This window comes from Lycorma delicatula, chromosome 3 (genome assembly GCF_047948215.1).
Source record: "Lycorma delicatula isolate Av1 chromosome 3, ASM4794821v1, whole genome shotgun sequence".
Taxonomy (NCBI): domain Eukaryota; kingdom Metazoa; phylum Arthropoda; class Insecta; order Hemiptera; family Fulgoridae; genus Lycorma; species Lycorma delicatula.
This window is the reverse complement of record NC_134457.1, coordinates 46,344,071-46,370,520: the sequence shown is the minus strand read 5'-3', so window position 1 is coordinate 46,370,520 and position 26,450 is coordinate 46,344,071. Positions and strand designations below refer to the sequence as shown.

The 26,450-nt window shown below is 31.2% G+C and overlaps 2 protein-coding genes across 2 annotated transcripts in view; one reads left to right on the top strand and one right to left on the bottom strand.

Annotated features, from left to right (window-relative positions):
* Positions 1 to 1,492: 1,492 nt before the first annotated feature.
* On the bottom strand, positions 1,493 to 23,149 carry LOC142321561 (mitochondrial import inner membrane translocase subunit Tim23-like). The gene is made up of 4 exons (XM_075359741.1): positions 22,987 to 23,149; positions 11,780 to 12,026; positions 5,767 to 5,936; positions 1,493 to 1,847 (listed from the first exon to the last, which is right to left on the bottom strand). Exons 1-4 carry the CDS (start codon positions 23,024 to 23,026, stop codon positions 1,729 to 1,731), a joined length of 576 nt encoding a protein of 191 aa, XP_075215856.1. The 5' UTR covers positions 23,027 to 23,149; the 3' UTR covers positions 1,493 to 1,728.
* Positions 23,150 to 23,511: 362 nt separating this feature from the next.
* Nak (Numb-associated kinase) overlaps positions 23,512 to 26,450 on the top strand; it is a 150,304-nt gene continuing 147,365 nt past the window's right edge. The window contains exon 1 of the mRNA XM_075359740.1: positions 23,512 to 24,032. Within this exon, the coding sequence (XP_075215855.1) occupies positions 23,876 to 24,032 (157 nt within the window). The 5' untranslated portion in view covers positions 23,512 to 23,875. The remainder of the gene's footprint in view (positions 24,033 to 26,450) is intronic.

Below are 26,450 nucleotides of genomic sequence, written 5' to 3'. Positions count from 1 at the left end.
TCTGCAAGAGAAAGTATGCCAATTAGCTCAAAATTGCACACCAGGATTTATTGCAGATCTTGATGTTTCATTACTCTCTCTAACAAAAAAAAAAATGAAGAATTTTCACACATGAAAAATTCTGGAAGAAAGTATGTTGGCTTTATTTTGCTTGATCTCTACACTGGAAGGATTGATATTCTGGATGAAATTTGGTATGATAATTTCTGTATAAGGGGCACTAATGCCATTCAATTTGGTCACAATAAATGAAGGGGACAGAAAGGTAAGGACATTTTTAACATAATTTTAATTACTTTTAGGTAATTCTCTCTCGAATGGTGTTTAGTCCAAAAGTTCATAAAAAAAGTGGTGGCAAACCTTTTTTCCTTGTTTCTGGACTCAAAAACACATTCATGTATAAATTAGATGATTCCATTACACAAGTATGCCCCTTGACTTTGTATTTAGGTGACGTCATTTGGAGATACAGGATAATAGGTCAGACAACACAGATAATACAATAATAATACAGATAATACAGGATACAGATAAACACTACTCCTCTTTTTTCAGTCAGTTATCATGTTGCTGTTTTCAGACTAGATTAATGGATTTTTAATTTTTTAATATGGGTCACAGATGCGATTTACTTCTAGTTATAATTAGGCAAGGGGATGAGGAGTTGTAATTGGTCTTGCATCTCATAACTTTACTCAGAATAGAAAAATAATTTTTTTACAATGTATACTTACGATATTTTAGTATAATTTTTAAACAAGATTTAAAAGTATATAGATCAAATGCTAAAGAGATTAATTCTTCAACCAATCCCTCTTAAATATAGCATTCATCAAATGTGTCTCTGCTAAGGGTTCTCCTACTAGGTCATCTCTTTTGTGGCTTGTGCTAGGACCAGTCACTAATTAAGTTTGATTTATAACAATTCCAATTACTAGAACTAGCTGTACATAATTTATGAGAGAGATAATAACAAAACATGAGTACATCTTATCATACTTCCATTTGCAAAAGTAATGGCTTAAGATAAATACTGGAACCTAGTTCAGTCATAGAGATTTTTAATTAATTCTAAAATAATGGCTGCAGCAAGGACACATTGAAACATCAGCTGCTTGACCCTCGAACATAGTAGTAAAGAAAAGCGGTACAACGGCAGTAAAAACCTTTTTTTTCTAATAGCGGTATAAGAAAAATTTTAAGATCATTCATTATCATTTATTAAATTTTTTAATGTGTATGAGGAACACTAAAAACATAAAAAAATTAAGCTTTAGCTTAGAAAAATCAGCAACAAGAAACCAAGGAAGAGGGAATAACCAGAATTTTTAATGTAGGTTGTCGAGCAATGGGAATATTACATAAATTTTCTAATAAAGGTAGATTCAAGCTTAAATTGAAAGATAAAATAAATTAATTATCATAAGTTGGTTTTAATATATTTAGAAGATAAAACATATAAAAAAAGTGTGATGAACTGACAGTTAAAATATTCATTTAACCAAAGTATTTTATTTTCAAAAAAAAAAAAAAAATTGAGTTACATGTCCAACATATATAAATCTGAATATTAACGTAACTGGATGTAATTTAAGACACTACTTTCTTTTTTTGGTACAGCTAAACATGTATTAAAAGTAACATGGTAATAACAATAAGTTAGCTGGTACTAAAAATAAATTAATCTAAACGCTACATCACAAGGGAGGACTGCAGAAAAATAAATCCTTATGCTGGAGCATAATGTCGTTGCATGCTTGATAACTTGTCACGAGATGTCCATAGGCAGTAAACTGATGCTAAACCTAAACCGACTGCTCCACCTAAGCCACATTTACGTAAACCGCCTGAAAAATTTATTTAAAAAAAAGAAAAATAAGATACAAGTAATTACTTTAAAAAAATTTAATAATAATAAAAATAGGATAAAATTAAGGATATATTTTAAGTTTTACAATATGTTAACCTAACAAGACTTTTTTTTAAATTAAGTCGCTAATACAAAGTAATACATTTTAAGCATTGTCATTAAAATTGACCTTTCTTCATGAGCTTACTAATGCTGATTATGCTAAAGGGGTTTACTACTGTCAATGGTTCAAGAATTTCATTAGAGGCAATATTGGCATTTTAGATCAAATGTTTTTCACAGATAAAGTGTGGTTTCATCTTGGTGGGTATGTTAAACATCAACTACCACATTTGAAATACTAAAAATGCACATTTTCTTTGAATCTCCCTACATCTGCAAGAAATAGGCATATGGTATGCAATTTCAAGGCCAATAATTCATAGGCATATGGTATGCAATTTCAAGGCCAATAATTCATAGACTTACTGCAAGAGGATAAGCACGACTGCTGGAAACAACAGGACAGTGCCACCTACCACACAGCTCACTCTACTAAGGAGATGCTACAGAATTTATTCAGTGGAAGAATCATTTCTAAAGGATTGTAATCGCAACATCCCCTGATCAGACTAGTCCAGTTTCCAGAGTTCTTTCTGTTGGGTTTCTTAAAAGAAATTGTTTATACAAGCAGTCCACACGCCCTGCAGGAAAACAAACATTACCAATGCCATCCAGGAAACAGACAGATTACAGCTAACAAGAGTATCCACGAACATGGTCAAACCTGTTGACAAATGCATATAAGTGGATTGACATCATTTTTAATATCTGTAAGTTATTATTTACAGATATTAATAAACTATTACTTATAGACTAAACTAAGTGATGAAGCCTCTTTTAAGTTGGAACACCTCATAGTAGGATCATTTGAAAAGTGCTTGGCTTTACAAGGAGATGGCACAAGTACGACAAAATGATTATGATATTTATTAATTATGATCCCTTAGATGATGGTGCTGCAAAGTTTAGTTGCCTTTTGTTACAATTTAGTAAAGTAAACAAGTTTTTATATTTTCTGAAAAATGAATAAAATTGAGTTGTTAAAAATGCTTTGTTTAAATGGTTTAACTCGTCATCAAAAAAGTTAATTTAGAGTTAAATTACAATTTAAAGAGATTCATTCTCTTTTCAACAGTAAGAAAATTAGCTAGTGACTTTAAAAGTAGAGTACTTCCATTCAAGAAGATGAATGCTTAGGTAGCTTGCTCCAAAAACCCCTACAACCAACGAAATCATTACAAAAATCCCATCACGATTGTCATCACAAAGGTGTAGAGGCCACGGATGATTACCACGATGTTCCATGAGATATCAGTGAGGAGGGATTTGTTGACGCAGTAAGAGTTCAAAATACAGATAAGTGTGTGGAAGAATTTGTATTTTTTTAAGGTTGTATTCTGGGCTGGCTGCAGAGAATCTAATGTGGTGCATCATGTAGTTGAATGCGTGAAGCAATTGTGAACAAATTTCCTAGAAATCTAAAGACTGTTTATATACCATCAGTCATGTAAAATTAAAGATTATTTAAATGTTAGTCAATGTTTTCGATGTCAGGGCCTTAGCCACGTAGTCAGGGTTTGGAAGAAAAACTTTGTTCTTTCTGTGGGAAGGATGGGCATCTAGTGAAGGATTGTCATGTTAGAAAGGATGATGGTCCCCTACCCGCATAAACTGCTCTTGAGCCCGGAAGCTGGCGAATCATGATTGCCGTTCTGAGGAATGTCCCACGTGCAAATGTGCGTGAGAACTTTTGAACGGTAGATGATAGTAGGTGGTTAGTAGTAACCACCGGGTTGGTCTAGTGGTGAACGCGTCTTCCCAAATCAGCTGATTTGGAAGCCGAGAGTTCCAGCGTTCAAGTCCTACTAATGCCAGTTATTTTTACATGGTTTTGAATGCTAGATCGTGGATACCGGTGTTCTTTGGTGGTTGGGTTTCAATTAACCACACATCTCAGGATTGGTCGAACTGAGAATGTACAAGACTACACTTCATTTACACTCATACATATCATCCTCATTCATCCTCTGAAGTATTATCTAAACGGTAGTTACCGGAGGCTAAACAGGAAAAAGAAAGAAAAAAGGTGGTTAGTAGTAAAAGGTGGAAGTAGTTAAATGATTTCCTGGCATCGGGGTATTCATTTTGTTTTGTTGATTTATACTTTGTGTTTTGTTTAAGTTTTCAGTTTTATGTTTTACAAATTATGTTATTTTTGATGCTATGATTATTCTGCGATATTTGCTATCTTGATTTTGTTTTGCTTACGTTTTAGGGTTATGATTTGTTGATTTCAATGATAGGAGTTAGTGTAGCTTTCTTATGTTGTATATTCTTGTTTTGTTTAATATTGCGTCTATTATTTTGTTATAAGTTTATTGTAAATTTTTAGTTATTTCTAAGTTTTTTTTAGTTTTTATAAGATGTATTTAGTTTGTGTTTATTAGAGTTTGCTTATAACCATCCACACTTCTTTGTGATTTATTGTTTTATGTTTAGGTTTTGTGTAGATGTCTTATGTTGTTTACTCTTGTTGTGGTTAGTTTAATTTTGCGTTTAGTGTTTTGTTATAAGTTTATTGTAAGTTTTTAATAATTTGTGGGTATTTTGTTAGTTTTTATGTGATTTGTTTAGTTTATATTTATGACTGTCCAATTTGTGATCTCTCATTTGTTTCTCATTTGTGATTTATTAGGTTTAACTTTAGGTTTTGTTTATTAGGGTTAACAGGTTTGTTTTTCTAGAGTATTTTTATTATTAGTTTTTATATTTTGTGTTTATAGAGTTCTTATTTTGCTTTTTTTGTGTTATTTTGGTTTGGTATTTATTGTGTTTATTCAGTTAATGTTTTATATTATGGATAGTTTGATTTTTATTTATATTTTCAGTTTATTTAGTTTGTTGTTAATTATTTTATGGGTAAGTTGGATGCCTGAGTTACGTGTTGAATTCATCCCTAACACTGGGTAGGATAGTGGTTGTATCAGTTAGGGTGGTCCTGTTTGGGACATGATAAAATTATTTGATTGTAGATTCTGAGCTAGGTATGGTACACCAGTGTGAATGACAAGTTGCTTGTGACATTCGCATCAGTGGTATCTTGACAGCAGCCAGGTGAGATATGTCTTGAGGCCATGAAGATGACTTCTGGTAAAGCCCTTAATGGCTAGGTATGGAGGGGATGGCGTGACAGTTGGACCTGCACATGGTGGGTGTCTTCCCCTTGGGGTCAAGATGGGGAGTATTACATTTCACAACTGGACCAATCAAAGGGGGTGCTACTCAGGCTGAATGCCCACATCTGGCCAAAAAGAGAGTGCTCTTTCACTGCAATAATGTGCCAAGACATACGTCTTTGGTTGTTGCTGTAAAATTCCATGACCTATGCTTTGAAGTTCTTCTTCACGTGGCATATTGGGCTCCCAGCTATTACTTCTTCTCCTCAAACCTGAAGAAACAGCTTTCTGGATGAAGATTTGCTTCATATGATGAGCTTAAACCTGGAACAACTGCTTATTTTGTAGAGATGGAGAAATTGCATTATACTGACTGTATTAAAAAGTTAGAATAAACATCTTGAATTACAAGGTGACTCCATTGAAAAATAAAATTTCTGAAAAATCTTGTTTTCTCTTGTCAGACAGAGAACATTCCAAATGGCCCTTGTACATAGTGGAGTAGATGAAAAGAGTAGAAAATGAAGACAATTAATTTTAACAAAATTATAAAAAAAGTATAGATGAGCTGGGAACATTATTTTCTTACAACTTATTCACTTAAATATGTGAAAAATTTATAGGTTCTCCTATATGATCCAGCATAAGAAACGAACAACAAACATTATATAAACACACCTGTTGATCTGTATAACATTCCAGTTGATGTTGCAGCAATTAGGGTATTTAAATCATCATCAGATCCACGAGCCCATGAAAGAATTACACCTATACCACTATACATAAGAGCGATGATCCCTAATGTATTTGACGTCGCTGCACCCTGTTTCATTATGTGGTTCAGCATTCTGTAATAAGAATATTTATTTATATTACACTAAAAAATAAACTTATATAGTAAAAAAGTTCCTTTTGGCATGCTGGAAGGCGGAGGTAAATTTCACCGGTCCTAAGTAGGTTATAAAAAAAATGTCCACCTTAAAGTTAAGAAAAATATCAATTTACTCAATATGACAATAGTTACATGGGAAAAAAGTTTCACATGTTTAGCATATGAAAAGCCCCATCTTACAATTCCAGCAACATTTTGGTCAACCCTGCCATAAGGGTTGATCATATCAAAAACTGTTTCAGACAAAAGTTTTAAGTAATGTTTAGAGAACTAATGACCACTTTAAACCAATTCGATACTGTGCCCATTACGGAAGGTATGATTTTTCTTCAAAACTCCATTTCTTCCACCTCCTGGGCAAATGGTTGGTAATATCAAAAAACATTACTTACATAAGTTTCAAGCCCTTATCCAAAGAATAGTAGGAACTTTAAACAAATTTGATATTTTACTTAATAAAAAAGTTATAGCAATATTTTGTTTTTCTGAAAAAGCCATCCCATTTCCACCCCCATGATCCAATTTTAGCTGTTAACAAACTTGACCGAGATTTTCGGTCGAGTTATTTTTAGGCACAATTTGAAAGTGATTGGCAAAAAAATTATGGCAGTTATCGTGTCCACAAAAAAGGGGAAAAAAAAAAAAAAATATATATATATATATATATAAGCTTTTGAGCTGACAGTGGTTTTGGGGGTCTGCGGGATTTGAAACGTGAAGATATGTCAAACTTTTTCAGAAGTCGACTCTTTGGTACCTATTACAAAAGGTAGCTTTCTTATGAAATCTACCAAAAATACCATTAATCACATTAAACATCTCATCACAATTTTTTTTTTTTGATGAATTGATATGTACTGTTACTTTTTTTAAAGAATTATAATTCTGATGATGTTTTTAAAACTGTAACTTTTCTTTTTTTTACAACGTTAAACCTAAAACTAAGCATTACTTTGTATTCATAGCATAGTGTTTTATTAAGACATATAGATATATTTATCATTTATATCATATCAATATTACATACTTACTATGCTTACAGATAATCCCAAAGTATAATATCATCTATTAGGATGACCAGAATGAGTTATAAATATTATTTTTTTAATAATAAAAGATCAGAATAAGTTTTTTCAAGATACAAAAATAGACTGCAAGAAAATTTTTTGGTGCCCATAAATATGTGAATCATGTAAACTAATACTTAGAAAATTAAATTACTTATCTTTATGAATGTGCAATCTTTGCTAAAAAGAAGTCACGTGTTTTTAAACAATATCTGCCTCAATCAAACCAGATATCAGAACAGTTTTTGTGTAACTTGACACAATAATCTGATGTATGAAAAAGGCCTTATTATGCTTTTGTTGCAATTTTTTTTTATAAATTACTGAATCTTTTCAAAAATCTTCCACAAATTTATTTAAAATACAATTAAAAAAAATTTCTTTAACATCAACAATAATACTCAGTTGCTGAATCTTTTTAAATGATACCAATTTAAAAATTCCCTTAATTTTTTGCAACTGTTCAACATTAGTATAGATTATGCGCTCAAATAATTTACATTAATGCCTTCTAAATTGTGATTCATTTTGTAATTATTTTTTAAATACAATATTCATGTATTATCTTAACATTATTTCTTGTATTTTAAATAATTATTCTGAACTTCAATCATGTCAATTTTTTATTATACAATTAATTGTGTATTCTATGTTGCAGGTCTAATTTATTTATTTATTATCAAATTTCTTTAAGCTTTTACATATACAAAAAGGACCTATAGGGGGCACAAATACCAGTTCATAGGTTAGTCCTACAATTAAAAAAATTTATTTATTTTACACAAATTGTGATGTATCCCTCACTCAATTAAAACAGTACATAAATAAACTATACTAAAAATTTAAAAAATTAATGTTTTAGTATATAAAAATATCATAACAAACTAAAAAGTATAGAATCCATTTCTAGAAGATAATCATAAGTACTTACAATGATTACCTATACAATATCAATGTTTTTGATTTGCTCTTTCAATATTTGTTTTAACATTTTTTTACTAACATCGAGATTCTTAAATTTATTTAGTAATTCATTAAAATATTTTTTGGAATAGTAAACATAGCTTCTTTGTTCAATTGTTAACAGGTGTTTTGGTAACTTAATACTTTTAAAATGAGTGTTATTTGGATTCTGATTAAATTCAAAAAATGAGTTTATTCAGAATAGTTTATTCATAAATAGTTCATTATATACGTACACAATAGAATTCACAACAAAAACACGCCTGATGTCCAATAGTCTGTTTGGATCCTGTTCACTATTTCCAATTATTTTAAAAATACTTTTTTTGTAGCCAGTTCAAAGGATCAAACAAAAACCATAAAGACCACCCCATCCGATACCATACTGTGAAAAACACCATAGCATACTTGCAACATCTGCCTTCTCGATAATACTTCTTTCAACCTGTAGAAAACATAAACTAGGTATTTGTTTTTTTCTAACTATGTTGTTCATGTGCACATCCCACTTTACATACAGTCATATGTCACTCCTAGATATTTATTAGTTTCAACTCTCTTAAGCTGCTGACCATTCATCATGATATCTATGTTATTAGATATAGAATCTCTGTAATTGTCAAAATTAATGAACATTGATTTATTTATATTAAGTATAAGGTTTTTTTTTTATATAACCATGAGAAAATAAAATCAAACTTAGTAGACATTGAATCTGCTAGTTTAGTTCATGTATGTCCACTCATTGATATGGCCATGTCACCAGCATAAGTAATTAGATCCTTCTGTAGAATTAACAAGTTGTTTATAGAGAATGAATAATAACGGCCCTAAAATTGAGCCCTGCGGCACTCCAAAATTCATCTTAACTGGCTGATTTCTAGTACCATTAATCTTAACAACTTGAGTTCTATCTTGCAAGTAACTTTTTTAAGAGATAGGCATATACACCTCTTATTCCCATATTGTGCAGTTTGGATAGGAGAATCATATGATTAACTGTATCAAAAGCTTTACAGTAGTCCAGAAAAGTAACCACCATTGGCCTGCCACAGCATAAGCTATCATATATGAATTTGCTTAGGTGAGCTGTAGCATCATTGGTGCCGTTATTCCTCTGAAAACCAAACTGTTTGTCATTAATTAAGTTGTGTTTCATAGCAAACTTGTACAATCTAGAGAATGTTATTCTTTCAAATACCTTTTTATGGTTGGATATCAAAGCTATAGGTTGATAACTGTTGACCAGAGTTTTTGGTCCATCCTTATGGATTAGGCATATAACTGCCATCTTAAATTGCAGTGGACATTTACCTTGCACAATAACATTGTTTACAAAATGCGTAAGAAGAGGTGAAATGTAAAGTGCTGCCAACTTAATAGTGAATGCATGGATCTCATCGCTGCTTCCAGCTTTATTTCAGAGTTCATGTATAGTCTTCGTAATTCTGAAGAAAAGATTTATCTATTTATCAAAATAAATAATTTTATATGTGTATGTATATATATATATATTGATAATGGTGGTGATAGTTGTATAGTTTGCGTTTTGTTTACAGCATAATTGTAATTATTTTTTTCTTCAAAATGAACAACAGTAAACGAGTAAACTTATTTATTTTTATTTGTCATTATGACTCAAGTAAGATTCATATTGAAATGATATTAGATTCAGTCACTGCATGCTACATGAATAATGATCGGTTACTAATTAATCTGTTAGCTATTAAAACTGATATCGTCTGAGCAAGAAATCTACAAGAACGATAGATAAGATTATGTTACATTAAAGAGCAAAAAAATGTTAACTAAAAGATGTTTGTAATACTCATAGGACATACCCAGAGTATGAGGTTATGGCCCTCGATAAGCTGTGTGCTGTGTATATGATGTTGGTGCAAATCTGTTTATTAGAATAAAATGGTATTCAAAATACTCTGTAATGTATTTTATCATTTAACCAACAAAAAACAGTGCAAATTTTACAGTTTTAAATTCTATAGACAGGCTGTGAAGTAGAAGTATTTGAAAAGGAGATTTCAAAAATATACATACACAAGCTGAACTGTCTGGCAGTCATCCATGTTCCAGATTTTATTTACTACCAAGAAAAGAACTCCAGCAATTCCACAAGATGGAACTCCTGATCGAAATTTAAAATAAAAATAAAAGGTTACATACAACTTCATTTATTTTCATTTTCATTGTTGACATTCTTTTTATTGAAATGTATCCTGAGGGTATAAATTAAAAACAGATTTACCTAACAGGGAGAAAGTTTAACTGGGTGTAGTGGACTGAAAAATAGATTATTTTGTAACATGAGTATTTTCTTAATTCCATTTTTTTTTATGTTTAAAACTGTTGAGTTATTTAAAAGAACCCATACTTTATTAACAACCTGTATAAATGTAAATATTAATATTTCAAAGAAATATAAATACACAAGATTCTGAAGTAATGATAAACATGACAAAATTTGAACAGAATTGTATTATATTTACACAGTAGTTTGGTTTTTAAAAAATATTTGAATGAAAAGTATATATAAAATAAGTACACATTTAACTCACAAGATTGTGAAAAAGGCTGACTGATACAGACAAATGGGTTTTTAAACAGTTTGGAAAAAATGACTGTAAGGGATGTTTATGAAATAGAAAGAGGAGAAGACAGGTATTATTTGAACAAAACATTGCCAGTTAACTTTTCTTATTTCTTACATCAAGAATTGTTTAGATATGTTAAAATAATTTTTAATACAAGACTAAATTGGCAAGAATAGTACAAAATCTGTGGCAGCCAAATCATAACATACTAACGCAGATTAAACTGAAAGGTAATAAAGTGTTTAGAAATTTTACTCCCTTACAACTCCAATTATGCGAGTTGAGGATTTTAATTTATTTTTAAAATGTATAATCAAATTCTTGTTCTAAGGATTCAAACGATGTCACACTCCAAAAACCAATCTTAAAAATTCCAAATGGGTTATTAAAAAAAAAAAAAAAGTACTCAAGATAATATAAAATTCTCTGCCATGATACAAATGAATGATGCAATGATGAACAAGATTACAATTAAACATGATATTAACCTTCACTGGTTTTCAATGTAAAAAACTGATAAAAAGTTTTTTTTTATCAGTGAAAATTAAACAATAAGTAAGAATAGTCTTTTTTTATGTTATTTCTACTTATAATAATACTACTCACCATAACATTAAATACTAAAACAGAATGATAAAATAGTTTTGTATTACTCACTTCACTTAACTCAGCAGAGTTTTAAAGTGTATCATCATCAACTGCTAACATTTAAAATACACATAAAAGGAATGTAAACTATTATGAATATCAATGAAGTGTGCAGTCAGGCAATCAACAAATTGAGTATTCAAACATACAGAAGAATATCTGAACTTTATCTTGTAATTATCTGAGGGCACACTTTACTCAAAATACTGAACAATATTTTATGTGAACTTTATAATTTCACTGTAATTTATCTTTTTTTACACAAAAATTATTACAGATTTTAATATTTTTCCAGCACTTAAATACACCCATCTTCTACCATGATATATATGATAAACATAGCAATATTACAGAAAATCTAAAATAAAAGAAAGTGTAACAAAAGTCACAATTAGGAGTGATCACTAACATGATAATACATTAAAATAATAATAGTAATACTAGTTAGTATTGATAGTTATTTTAGTATTTGATACATTAGTCGGGGAAGTATTGAGTATAAAAGCACTAACCGCGTTCTCATCACTTTTCCTGTCTGTCCTGCCAATGTTGTACTTTTGAGTCCATTATAAAATCCAGTAGAACCACCGACCGTGGCTCCTAGAATACATGCAGCTCCTATCTGTGAAAATGCTAATTCAAAGCGACCTCTCTGCTTTGATGCACCTTCAGGGAATATATATTCTGGCTGTGATGGTAAATATGATGGATCAAAATTAAGATATGGAGAAAGTGGAGCTAAGTTACTTCGTTGAGTAGCTGAAACATCAAATTACAGTAATTGAAAAATAAATATGATAAAAAAATCATTTTCTAACAGAAATATTACTTCTGTTTACAACATTAAAAATAAATAATAAAAAAGTGACATTCCTCTACAAGTAGTTATAATATTACTGCAAATTAAAATACTACTGAAATAAATCAATACTACCATCAACAAAAACCTGATGTAATATTAGATAGGACTGACCCATCTGACATCATGGCAAGATTTCACCGAGGTATTATCACACTTTGTTGTAATGGGAGGGACTGCTATTATGTTGATACACAGATGGAATCATCCAGATTTTCAACATAATGTTATTCCTGTAGACTCACCAAAGAAAAGTAGCCTTTAAACTTTGAAACAACACAAAACATGTTTCCTTTGGGAAGTTTTACATGTGTAAAATAGCCACATGGGGGGGTTTTTGCTCCCCAAATTTACCCTTTTTTGGGGATTTGATTCACAGGTCCATACTCAATGAAAGCTTGCTTCATTAATGAACATGAGGGATTCTGTAAAGCCCCTAAACTTTTTTCCAGCATTTGATGCTGAATGAAAACATAATTCTTTACCACCAATATTTAAAAAGCCTGCACCAGTTTGTAAGATTTGACCTTTAAAATCTCATATTCTTCATTTTCCAGACAGTAGTTTGTTGTAAGATGATATGATGTACATTGCTAGCAAGATCGTATATAACTTATGTAACATGATATGCAGTCTTTCCACTTGGTCCTTAACATCCTGGCTGAGGAGCAGTATGCAGCCTTCATCTCGAATATTTTTTTTTAACCACTTCATGATATTAATGTAAACTGGCAGATTCTTCTAAATTCTAATCAAAATTGTCACTGTACTGTCACAAAAATCTATTTTTATTTTCCCCCCTATGTATCAGCTATAGTTATATAGAAGGGAAAGTATGGTGATTGGTCAAAATTGGGCGTATCAGGTTTTTACCCAATCTTAATGAATTGACCCCAAAAACCAAAAAATGGCATTGGTCAAAATTGGGCATATCCAGTTTTCACTGAATCTTGATGAACTGACCCCGAAGGACCCACGAAAACCGAAAAATGGCATCAAAATTTCTGCAACAAAATGTGTATATATAAGTATGTATGTTGGCATGAAAATCGCCCTTTATCTTAAGAACTATTAGACCGATTTTCACCAAACTTGGCTATAATATTTCTACAGTAGGGGCATTGATGATGTTAAATTTTCAATTTAAAATGTCGGTGGGGGAGAATAAAGGGGGAAAAACGAAATCGTCTCCAGATTTTGCATAATTAGTTATATTTTTTTTTATTGATAATCTTGTGAATATTAATAAACAACTTTTGTAAAAAAAAATTTGCTAAATTTCACCCTCACTCTTAAAAATGGTTTTTGGTGTTTGTCTATACATCACCTACAGAACCACTTGACCGATTTTGACCAAACTTAGTTAGATTACTTCTATACATGGGGCATTGATGGTACTAAATTTTTAGTTCAAAAGGTCAGGAGGTGGGGGATACAGGGCGGAAAAAATGAAATCGTCTCCCGATTTTGCATAATTAAGGCTATAAATATGTTTTTTATAATTTTGTAAATATTAATAAAGTAACTAAGTTTTGTAAAAAATTGTTCTGCTAAATTTCATCCCACCCCTAAATATGGTTTTAATTTTGAAGAGTTACAGAAGGCAGTACAAGGGGTGATTTTAGTTGCATTTTTTTAAAAATACTTTTGTGAACAATTATAAAAAAATCTTTAAAGATTTTTTTGCTAATTGCACCCCCAATCCAAAAAAATTGTAAAAATTTTGAAACTTTGTAGAAGGCAGTGCAGTGGGTGCTTTCCGTTTCAATTTTTTCTATTAGCAGCTCGCTGGATCCACAAATTTGTTCCCCATCAAAGTGGGTTCTTAATCCAGCCAAAACCTCCCCCCACACACCCCGTTTAGTGGCCGGACGACTGCTGAGTCTTCAGCTATGTTGTGACGTCACAGGTGAGCATTATAAATGAATAATATTTAAAGTGGCCGCTAGTACTGCCACACCCGCGCGAATGAAATACGATATGCGCGCGCACGTTAGTTAGAATAATTGATTTAAATAACACTATTGTATTTAAATAAAATTATAAATATCTCAAATTATATTGTGTGTGTGTGCGTGTGCGCGCGCGCACGTGAGCCGGTGCATCAGAGGAGCCGCGTGACGTAAATGCCCTACAAATGTGTTATCAGTTTTTTATTGTAATATAGAATACCTTTCCATGGTGACATTTTTGCTAGCTACAATTTACATGGCAATTATTTATCTACATATAATAAAAATTTGAAGAATTTATCTTCACTTGCTGAGGAATATACTAGTAAATTAAAATTTAATTATAATTTGGAAATTGTATTATTTAAAACGTTTCACTGATTTATGAATAACCTAATATATTATCCAAACATCGTACGTACTGTAAAGTTTGATGAAATCAATTTAGTGCCTGTTTAACCTTTAGACGCGTTTTGCCGTAGTAGTACGCTTCGTGTATTGCTCTCAGCCGCTGCTGTGTAAAATGACAGACTCAATTTATTTAGTAATATAGAGGAATAGTATCGTTAGGCTATAAAATGTTACTCGTAGCCCTAATTTCTCTAACAGTTGCCAAGATAAACAGCTGTTTTGAACGTTCATTACTGTAGTCTATTCCTCCCACCATGCTGCCGTCATTCCGACTTCCACCGCGTCATTCAAATTTGTTATTCAGTTTACACTACGTTTTCGCAATTTTTGTTATAAAAACATCGTATTTACATTATGTTTTCTTTACATAATGTAACTCATCTTGTTTTATAATAATATTCTGTTTATGTAACGTTTTCTTTTTCCAAATGTAATTATAAAAACATTCTGTTTATAATACGAGTTTTCTTTCTTTACCGTATTTCTTTTTTGAATTTGTATACACTTTATTTGTTGTTTTCAATTTCTGTATTAGGGATATTTTTTTGAGGAAAGGGAACAGTACAAACATGAGAGAAATTAGTGCTTACGTGATTGATAATGAAGTAGGAAGGTTATTAAGACTTAGCACCAGACTATGATTTCTCTTATGCTGAACATTTTAGATATTGTTACATTAAATGAGACTGATGAGGATGAATTTGGAAGTATAATGCGTAATGGTTCTGGTGATACAGTAGACATACAAGATAAAATGTTTAATAGAATGACCGATTTATTTTCTGCGTATGCATTACAAGTCACTGATAGTAATAACTTGGGGTTTAAGTTTGATGGCTTGTACATAGATCTATATTTTGAGATCTATCACACTAACAAATCCTTTTAACCTACCTGTATACCTACTTTTTCATACTAAAATATTTATTAATCAGTATTCTAGAATGTTTACTATTTACGTTTGAAATATTATATACATATTTTAAGCAGAAGTTAAAATAAAGTAAATTCAACTAGCATGCTTGTTTCTGAACTTTTATTTTAAAAAAAACCTATGGATAGGGGTCACAGTTACCTGCATAACTAACATGTTAAAGGGTTAATGAAAGAACACTCATATTTTTTCCTTGATGATACTGCCATGTAAGCTTGAAGCTTGTATGTGGGATATGGAAAATGGTAGCATATGAAAAATACTATTCCTGATCGGGATTCGAACTCAGGACCTCAAATGAAAGGGTGAGACACTATCACTCCAACACAGAGATCGGCAAAGTGGTACATATCATGTTATATGTAGTCTTAATAATTATATATACAGACCACTTCTTTCTTAATGCACCTATCAATTTTCTGATTAAATGGATAATATTTGGTTTTATTTGTTGGTTTTTATTAATTTTTTTTTTTATATACAAAGATTTGATTTAATTGTAAAATGCGAAAAGGGGAATAAATTATATAAATGTTTATTTTTTCTACAAACAAAATATATCAGATATATAATAGATATTCTAATTTTGACTAACTTAGCAAGGCACTTGCTCTTAATAATTCCCCATTTATTAAGAAACAAAAGTATATGAACCAAAGTCTCTACTGTTAATTTATATTGAAGTTGGGGATAAAGTTTTTTCATATTCTACCAGTAGAGGGCTTTAAGATTACATAATTTGTAATATTAATTAAATCTGGTAACACTTCCTTATTTTTGAAAGGTGACATTCAAGGTGTGGCTATTAAATAACGAGACTAATTCTATAAAATATTTTATTTTAAATTTATACATATTTAGTTATTATCCCCTTCAATATACATCCCTCCTCTATCCCTACAATGCTCCATGCGAATTTCCCATTGTTTGAAACAGTGCTGGTAGTCTTTTTCTGTGAGCTCTTTCATGACGCATGCTACGTTTTCCTTTAACAGCTTCAATGGTCTGAAATCTTGTTCCTTTTAATGCAAATTTGACCTTGGGGAACAGATAAAATCACTTGGTGCCAGGTCAGGTGAATAGGCTAGATGGTCTAACACAGGGATGTTATATTTGGCTAGAAACATCTTGACAGACAATACAGTGTGAGCCAATGCGTAGTCCTGATGAAGAACCCATGACTTGTTCTTCCACAATTCACGTTGTTTTTTTCTTATTTTTTCACAGAGTTGAGCAAGGACCTCAAGGTAGTAATGCTGATTAATAGTTTGACCTTAAGGAACCCAATGAAGGTAACAAACCCATGAATATTGAAAAAACATTCATTATCGTTTTGAATTTTGATTTGCTCATTCAAACATTTTTAGCTCTCTGTGCAGTTGGGGCCTTCCAATGCATGGATTGACGCTTAGTTTCTCAATCTTGAAATTCTGGAAGTGAAAAACCAAGATTCATTACATGTTATCACTCTTTCCAAGAAGAATGGGTTATTTTCAGTGAAATTCAAAGTGTCAAAACAAACATTTTCACGCTTCTTTTTGTTCGATTGTGAGAATTTTAGGAACCATTTTTGTGCATGGAACCACTTTTTGCATGTTAAAACTGTATGTAAAATTTGCCTACGCATTCTTTGTCAATTCCTACAGTTTCAGCAATTGCACTGACGGTCAGATTGGATCAGGTTACCAATTTTTTCAATATTTTTATCTGCTTTTGACGTAGAAAGGGTAACCATCATCTTCAACATCTTCTTGGCCATCTTGGAAATGCTTAAACTACTCAAAAACCCGCACATGTGATTAACATTCATTGGCATACAGTTTTTTTTAATAAAAGATAAGTTTCAGTAGTGGTTTTTCCAAGTTTCATATGAAATTTCACGACAATTCTTTGCTCTAATAAAACTCTTATTTTTTTCAGCAAAATGACAAAACAGATGTTATTCAATCAAAGGCCATGGCCAGACTAATATGTCTACAGAAACTGGAGTAGCAACAACCGAGAGAATGCTTCATTTTACACAGCTGTTGGTCATACAAATTTGGCGTATGCGCAGTTCTTCTGTAGCAGCATTAGTCTTGTTATCTAATAGCAACACTTCAAATCATTAAGAGTTTTTAGAAAGGTTATGATTATATATTTCAATTTATTTAAAAGGTACTGCGTCCGTCCTGAAAATTAGTTAAAATAAGGGGGAAATTTGATACATTTTGAATTATTATTAGTACAAAAAAAGGAAGGAATGTGACTAGCTGCTAAAAAAATGTGTGATATTTATGAATATGATGTGGTATCAATATATTTGGCACACAGCTGGTTCAAGCATTCTCAAACTGAAAATTTTGATGTCAATTTTACATCTTGCACTGGTGGGCCAATGACTGAAAAATTCGATGAAATCATGAAAAAAATGAGCAAACCACATATTAGTGGTTATGATATCAGTAATCAACTATACATCGATCATAAAGCAGTTTTAAAGCATTTGCAAAAGGTGGATTAAAAAAATTAATGTTTGGGCATTACAGTGAAAGATTTAATGGATCGAATTTCCATTTGTGAATTTTTGCTAAAATGGAATGAAATCAACCATTTTTGAAATGGCTCATTATAGGGGATGAAAATTGGATCACATACAATAATTATTTTAGGAAAAGACTGTGGTCAAAACAAAATGAGGCTCTGCAAATAGTGGTTAAGCCAGGATTGACACTAAGAAAAGTTATGTGTAAGTGGTGAGCTCATAGTTTTTTACAACAAGCTGCTGCTGCTGCTGCTACCCAGTCAAATGATTGATTTTAATTTCTATTGTCAGTAACTTTAAACATTACATGAAGCAATCAAGATACTCGTAAAGCCTTTTTTGCTATGACCAGCAAGAAAGGTGTAATCTTCAATCATGACAATGCCAAATTGGATCACATATGACAATTATGCATGGAAAAGATCATCATCAATGATCTTACATGTGGCAAGACCAGGAATGATGCTAAGAAAAGTGACGCTGTATGTATGGTAAGCTCATAGTTCACTATGAGCTCTTGCTGCCCAGTCAAACGATTGATTCTAATTTCTACTTACAGCAACTGGAATGATTACTCCCTGCAATTATGATAAAGCGTCCAGAATTAATCAGTAAAAAAGGGGTCATCTTCCATCATGACAACACCAGATTTCACACATCTTTGGTGACCCATAGAAAATTGGCTGGGAAAATATATCCACAATACAGTTTGGATCTTGCACTAACGGACTACCATTTGTTTTGATCTCTAAAGAACCTTTTTAATGGTATAAAGTTGGCTCAAACGTGATATGCGAAAATCACTTATCACAGTTTTTCATCTAGAAAACACAGAAATCTTACAATGAGGTATTATGATGATGTTACCTAAAAAAATGGCGAAAGGTGGGCCATAAAAGTCTACTTATTTGGTTTAATAAAATTTATTTGAAATATAAAAAAAAACTTTTTTACTTCTGCATTAAAATATGAATAAACTTTATCATGTACTCTATCTTTAATCACAATATAATAATTTAAAAGTGTACTTATAAATTATTGATTAATAGACTATTTTATCAAAATGCATCTACAGTAGAATTAAAAATTTATTATCTTATAACACGCGCGCGCGCGCACACACACACACAAAAAGTGTAGTTGAGCATACAACTTAAAAATGCAATTTTTATAAAAATAAAAAAAATTAAATATATGAGGGTAAGTCAAATTATCTGCAATTTAGTTATATTTTTGTTTATGTTGGTAGTACTTTTGTGTTGCATAGATGACGCATGCATGGTTTAATTGTTATGTCTGTGCAGGTTTTATGCTGCTAGGTTAGTTTCATTATCACTGCCCTGCCGTTAACCATGGCTGCTCCGCTTTCTGTTTGCACCAAGGAAGAGCAACGTTCAGTGATCTGTTTTTTGTGGTCGAAAAGTGTATCAGGGGCCGAATTTCATCAAAGACTTTCGGTACAGTGTGTTGCCGCAATGGAGTGTTTACGAATGGATTGAAAAATTCAAAAATGATTGCCCAAGTGTTACGCACGACGCAGGAGCCGGACGACAGTTTACCGCCACAAATGAGAAAAACATTGAACATGCACGTGATGTGATTTTCTTAGACAGATGAGTAACTATTGATGAAGTGGCACATTGTCTGCAAATCAGTCACGGTTCTTCATCCACAAAAGACTTGGGTTTCATAAAGTCTGTGCAAGATGGGTCCCAAAACAACTCGCACAACTGCATAAACAAACGCGCTTGGACATCTGCCAAAAACATTTGGATAGCTATGGTAACGAACAGGACATCTTAGACAGAATTATCACTGGTGACGAAACATGGATCCATCATTACCAGCCGCAGAGTATGGAATGGAAACATCCAAATTCGCCCTGCAAAAAAAAGTTCAAGACCCAACCACCGCAGGAAAACTGATGCTTATGGTTTTTTGGGACTCACAAGGCTCAGCACTGGAACATTATGAGGAAAGGGGCACGACAATAAACAATATGCGTTAGTGAGATGCTTACTGCCAAGTTGAAGCCTGCAATTCGAAGAAAATGCCAAGGACTGCTGTTGAAATGTGTTGTGTTGCTGCACAACAATGCCCATCCACACTGTGAAACGCTCCAGAAACTCAACTTTGAACTATACTGGCTCATCCTTCGTATAGTCTTGATCTTGCTCCTTCTGACTACCACTTGTTTGGTCCACTCAAGGAGGCATTAAGGAGCTGTCGATTTACCTCGGATGAAACAGTGAAAGAAGCGGTGCATTCCTGGCTCACAGCTCAACCAAAAACCTTCTTTTATGAGGGCATCAGGAAGCTTGTGCAATGATGGACCAAGTGCGTTGAAATGCAAGGGGACTATGTAGAAAAAAATGATGTACATGTAAGTTTTCTATTTGTATGGCAATAAAATTTATAACTACATTGCGGATAATAATTGACTTACCCTTGTATAATGAAGACAACTTTAGTCATTCACTGAGTTTTCAAATTAATCTATTAAAAATAAGTAAAAAAAAAAAGAGTTATTTTTTACCTAAAAAAGGTATAATCTTTTCATTAGATGAAGAAATGAGGTTTAAACCTTTGTAAAATAATTAATTGCAACTCACTTTTTAAATATCTGGAAATATGCTACTTATAATGCTATTTTATTTATTTTTAAATAATAATAGTTACTACTTCAGTAGTGAAGTTAGCAATATTATGTTATCAGATCTAATCATTCCATACAAACACAGTTTTTTTTACAAAAAAAGCTAAGTTACATCATCCAGTCCAAGTTAGCTGACAACTGCATTGAAGAACTTAGCACAATAAAATACCTAGTAAATGTTAACAGCTACATACCTGCATCCATGTAATACAAACACACTACCAAAAAAGTTTTAATTATAAAAAATAAATGATTTTAATATACAGGGCACATCAGTGAAAATGGGAAATTCAAAAGCCTGGTAATTCATTTGACGTTTGGCACTCTCCCAGTGTTGTTGTCAGTAATTTAATGGTGTATAGAAGAAAACAAGAAACAATGGTTAAATATACACTGTGCTTTATGTTAAATTGTTTGATAAAGAGTGAATCTGCAACAACTGTATGAAGGTTATTTTGCAATCAGTTCAATATTCTGTCTCATAGGCAGATACAAACTATTCCTTCAATTAATAAGTAGATTGAAAAGTTTGAGGAAATTAAGTTTGCATTAAATTTAAAACAAAAATGAGGAACAAAAAGTAAAATTCCTTAAAATCTTGATAAGAGTTCGAACTGCTATAACACACAGTCCAAAATCTTCTGTGATTAAACATGCATTAGTATTGAATATCAAGTGAATTATTGTTCTGTCAAATCTTACTTAAGGATTTAAGTTTTCACTCCTATAAAATTCAAATTATTCAGGAATTAAAAGATACTTATTATTTAGTTGCAAGGCTGAATCTTTTTCAAGAAATGTAGCAGTTTGGATAGTGATGAAAACTTAATTTCTGCAACTTTTTTCTTTGAAATTAGCTCAAGACAAGGTTTATATTGAGTAACCATAAATTTCAGTACAACTAAAACTGAAAAATTCAAAGCGTTACATGCATTACACCAGCCATGTTAAGACGAGTAATGGAAAATCTTTGATTAAGACAAGAGTGTGTAGATGGTAATGATAACCAACTGGGTTGGTCTAGTGGTGAATGCGTCTTCCCAAATCAGCTGATTTGGAAGTCGAGAGTTCCAGAGTTCAAGTCCTAGTAAAGGCAGTTTTATTTTTACACGGATTTGAATACTAGATCGCAGATACCAGTGTTCTTTGGTGGTTGGGTTTCAATTAACCACACATCTCAGGAATGGTCGAACTAAGACTGTACAAGGGTACACTTCATTTACATTCATATATATCATCCTCACTCATCCTTCTTAAGTAGTATCCTGAACGGTAGTTACCGGAGGTTAAAACAGGTAAAAGAAAAAAAGATTGTAATGGTACCACACTTAACAAGTGTGGTACCATTACAATCTTGTTACTTGTCAAGTAACAAGTAACATAGTTTAACATCCATGTAAACATGGATGTTAACCGATTGCCCACAATTTTAGTTGTTTTCAAAATCACAAACAAAATAAATTAATAAAATGCACATCAACAACGTAATGACCACAAGTGAACAAATTAAACTGTAGTGACTGTTTGCTATACTGAGTAAACCTAACATAAATTCACAATTAAATAGGAAGTAAGATTTACAAATCAACTGTATAACTGTGATACAAATAATAACCATGACAAGATTTAGAAACAGCAGATAAAAACGAAGATCTCAAAAAATTCGAATAAATACAAACTTACAACCAGACATACTATCTCTGATCAAAATATACTAGAAATCAAGCATTACAAATGAACATGTACTTAATAGGTGTTCGAATTACTAAAAAATGTTGGCCATTGAACAACACTGATAGTTATAAACAGGAAGATCTTTATTTCTAGAAGAAAATCATATTTCTAAATATTTAAAAAGCGAGTCATACAAATTTTTTACTTTATACACATTCAACAATATGTAAACATTTATTGAACATTTATCTGTGATGATGGGGGTCATTGGATAACCTTCATTCAACCAGACTGACTAGATACATTTTGAATACAAAGAATAATTAAAGAACATGTTAAACATATTAATAACCATTTATCAATAACAAGCAACGGTTTTTTTTTAACAATATCATCTAATCTTTAACTACAAGACTGAATTTAATGTACGCAAAAGTTAAAAACAGAAGCCGTATAAGAGAAAAATTGGAGAAGCAATTATTTAACTCAAAAATTAAACTGTAAAAAAAAATCAATAACAATTTTGTTCTGTTATGTGTACATTCATGGTCAAACATAAATTCTATGCAATCACAAATAAATGATTTTAAGTTGGTAGAGTTCATTTAAAGCTTGAAATGAGAAAATAATTTTGGAGTCACGTCATAACCCAACCACAGAAATATTTGATCACGTAATCAAGCAGGATAAAAAAAATCAATAAACTTACATGTTCCAGTAATGTCATTGTTATCCGAATATGCGCTCATTTTTGATAATCACAGAATTATTAGTAAATATACTACATTAAAAAATAAGATACGGTTAAAAATTCATTGAACTATAACCTCACTACAATATTCTTAGACACAAATCGGAAAGGGCAATTACAGCCATCTGAATCAAAGGTTTTCAAAGTTGGTAAAACTTGACATAAAATTAAATCTCTAATTTTGCTTAACTAATTTCTTTAACAAGGTATACGAATTATTGAATTAACATTATTTGTAACGTAAAGATTAAATCAATTATTTTTATTTTTACAGGAATATTCGGAAATATATTTTATCGGTTTACTTTTAGAACGTATAAGTAAATTGTAATTAAAGAGTTGTTGACATATTTTTTACTAAAATATCATAGATATTGAATTGTATCTCTGGTAGTAAATTCTTATTTTACAACAAAATAAAAATCTAATTAATTGGAAATATATTGGTTTGGGTTAGGTTTGGTCATATGTTTGGTGGTTTTATGGGATTGAAGAAATATCAAAATGGAAGTTGAGTGTCTGCTGTGACTGTCTAGTGGGTGAAGTGATTAGTTGCGTTAATTAAATATAAAATAACATTTCTCATTCTTGTAAATTTTGTATTACTTCTGGGCAAATGTAAATTTATGTACCAGTTCACAGTTTGTTAAGTCTTTTGCTGAAAAATGAATAAGGAGGACGTGTCAAGGAAAGAAGGAAGGGATAAATTGTAGGCCTACCGCTCAACTCAGTTGTTAAACGGTTAATTATGTAGAGTAGAGTAATTTTGCTATTCTAATTGGCCTAAACATTTCTCATCATCAAATCGTTCAGATTTTGTCATTAACAGTTGTTGCGCCTTCTTCTCATGTTATTTGCAAGGCACAGCACTCCCAAAATGAAGAAACTGTTGTCCAAGATTGAAACAAAAATTGATAACACAGCCAAAGAACCGAACAGTTATGTTGGGAAGGCATTCACTGTAGGAAGGATGACCGTTACTGTTGAAGATGTTTTAGCAGAAGGTTAGTTATTGATTTTTAATTTTGGATGTTTTTACTGATTACAAATTGTTTCATGCATCGCTCACTCGATCTTTCCTGTCTGTGTCTTGCGTCTGTCATTTAAATTTGTTCTAATGAGTAGCTACTATTTACTGTAACTATCAGGGAGAGTTGTATGCTGCGAGATTTACCCCTTTTTAGTAATTTGAATCTATTTTTTTTTATTTCTAAAATTTCCAGTTCGATTAAATTTGTATTTGGTATTTTATATTGTTCTCTAGAAATGATTGTCATTTGTTATTAAGTTTTAAATATTTGTAATGATTTACATTAATATTATCTGATAGAAATATGCCTAACTAGCTTAAAAAGTATTTGTTGGTTACATTATGTGAAGTGTAATAAATAATATTAACATCCATTATTTTTATAGTTTTAAAGTTATATATCTTCTGACTATTGAAAGTTATTTCTGTTAACAGCATAAAACAATATTTGTTGCAGTTCACTGTGCATTAATTTAGACTGATTTTAAATGATCCATCAGTCTAGTTAAATTCATTTAAATTTGCTCATTTTGACAATTTAACTATTTTCTTCAATACATGCAATCAACACTTATCCGTAATTACTCGTCAATCCTTATTTTAACCTAGTGAGCAAACGTTATTCTTGTTATTACATAGAAACATTATTCAAGTAATTAAATGATTTTATTGAATCTAAATGTAAGTTAGTAAATGGGTTTGACTGTTTTCTGTAAGCTTTCTATTGAGATATGAGAAGTTACTTTTTTTGTTTTTTATTTCTATTTTTAGTGGTAAGTGTTTATTTTTGTGATACATGCAAAATTCTATTACTGTGTCACAGCTATAGCAGTATGTTTTTGGTATACTGATGTACAGTTTGTTTAGTTAGCATAATTTGAATTGACAAGAACATATCTTGCTATTTTATGTCAAAAAATAATTAATATTAGAATTTCATTCATTCAAAAAAAGAATAGTGCATTTTTTTAATGGTATGGATTTTCTTGATGGGTTTGAATTTATGTCTGAATTGTTTTGCTAGAATTTCTTTGATTGGGTTTTGCTAATAACATTTTTGTTATATATTTATACTCTGAGCAACTGTATGCTTAAAATAAAATTAATTATTTCTACTTGTAATGTACTAAGACATTAATATCACCCAGATTATCGTATTTTATATTGAAAAAATGTGCAGTTTTAAGTATAACAGCAAGAAAGTCAAAGTAGTTTTATATTATCTTTATGAAATATTTTTGAGTCACTGCTTCATCATCGTCCTTCTTCATAATTATTAACCTTTTAGCCTCTAATTATGAAATCAAGTAGTGTCATTGTTGCTAGCCCGGTTGGCTAGTAATTAAATTTATGGTTACTTACTTTATGTATATGGTAAAATTACATAAAAAAAGTTTTTTTTTACAAAAACCTTCATTTATTCAAAAAAATAAGACTTTCATGTGAATTACAATAATTTTTTTTTCACTGTGGTATTTCATGAAAAAATTTTCTGAGTGTAAATCCAGGTCTTTGGGACATGTTTCACGCCAAAATACAGTCTCTCTTCTACCACCTTTAACTAAACAACTAGAACATATGGCACAATCGTTGTGTTTGTTATCAGGCATTTTATTTATAATATGAAACTTGCCATTCAATTGTTCTTTGTAATCTTTTGATGAAGGTTGACCTTGCTTTTTGTTTATGTTCCTGATGTTGCTAACTAGACCAATAATCAATATTTTTTGTGTTGTTGTTTGTGATTAGTGAGATACTCATTATACAAAATAAAATTATGGACAACTGATACCTCTAAAGACCAAAAATAAAGTTTCCACCACCATTTCAAACTTTTTGCAGCAAAACTATTACTCAAAATATAGTGATTGGCTCGGTTATCTCTATCTATATGCGATACATAGTCTAAAATTACCTTTTGCTTTTCAGTATCTATTAGTTTTTTTTCTTTTACAATGGTAGTACTGGCATTATGAAAAGTACTTCACATTATTACATACCTCTTATCTTTCCATGCAAGAATCATTACTGTAATCATCAGATTCATGGACAGTAAGTTTTCCCTTCAGATTCATTTTGTTTACTTCTTTAGGCATTTCTTGTCCGCATGGTTTGACAGTACTAGTTAAATGGACTCTCATTGCTAATAATTACTGGGCTTAAATTTACTGAATTATAAAATCTGTTCGTAAATAAATAGCAACAACCAGATTTTTGAGTGACATTAGTCATGTTCATGACCAACTGTAGATTAATCTCTTCAGTGAATGAAGTTCAGACCTCATTAATGAATCTGTTGCTACAGAACCGTAATACAGAGTAATTGAACAAATATAATCATTTTTTGAATCAAATATAACATAGATTCTTAGACCCTCCCCTGTAGGTTTAT

What these genes read in the sequence shown, in the direction of transcription:
- LOC142321561 (XM_075359741.1), bottom strand. Translation starts at nt 23,026, where the DNA reads ATGAGCGCATATTCGGATAACAATGACATTACTGGAACAT. An exon ending in CAATGACATTACTGGAACAT is followed by an intron (nt 12,027 to 22,986) that starts GTAAGTTTATTG and finishes TTGATGTTTCAG; the next exon opens with CTACTCAACGAAGTAACTTA. An exon ending in GGAAAAGTGATGAGAACGCG is followed by an intron (nt 5,937 to 11,779) that starts GTTAGTGCTTTT and finishes TTCTTATTACAG; the next exon opens with AATGCTGAACCACATAATGA.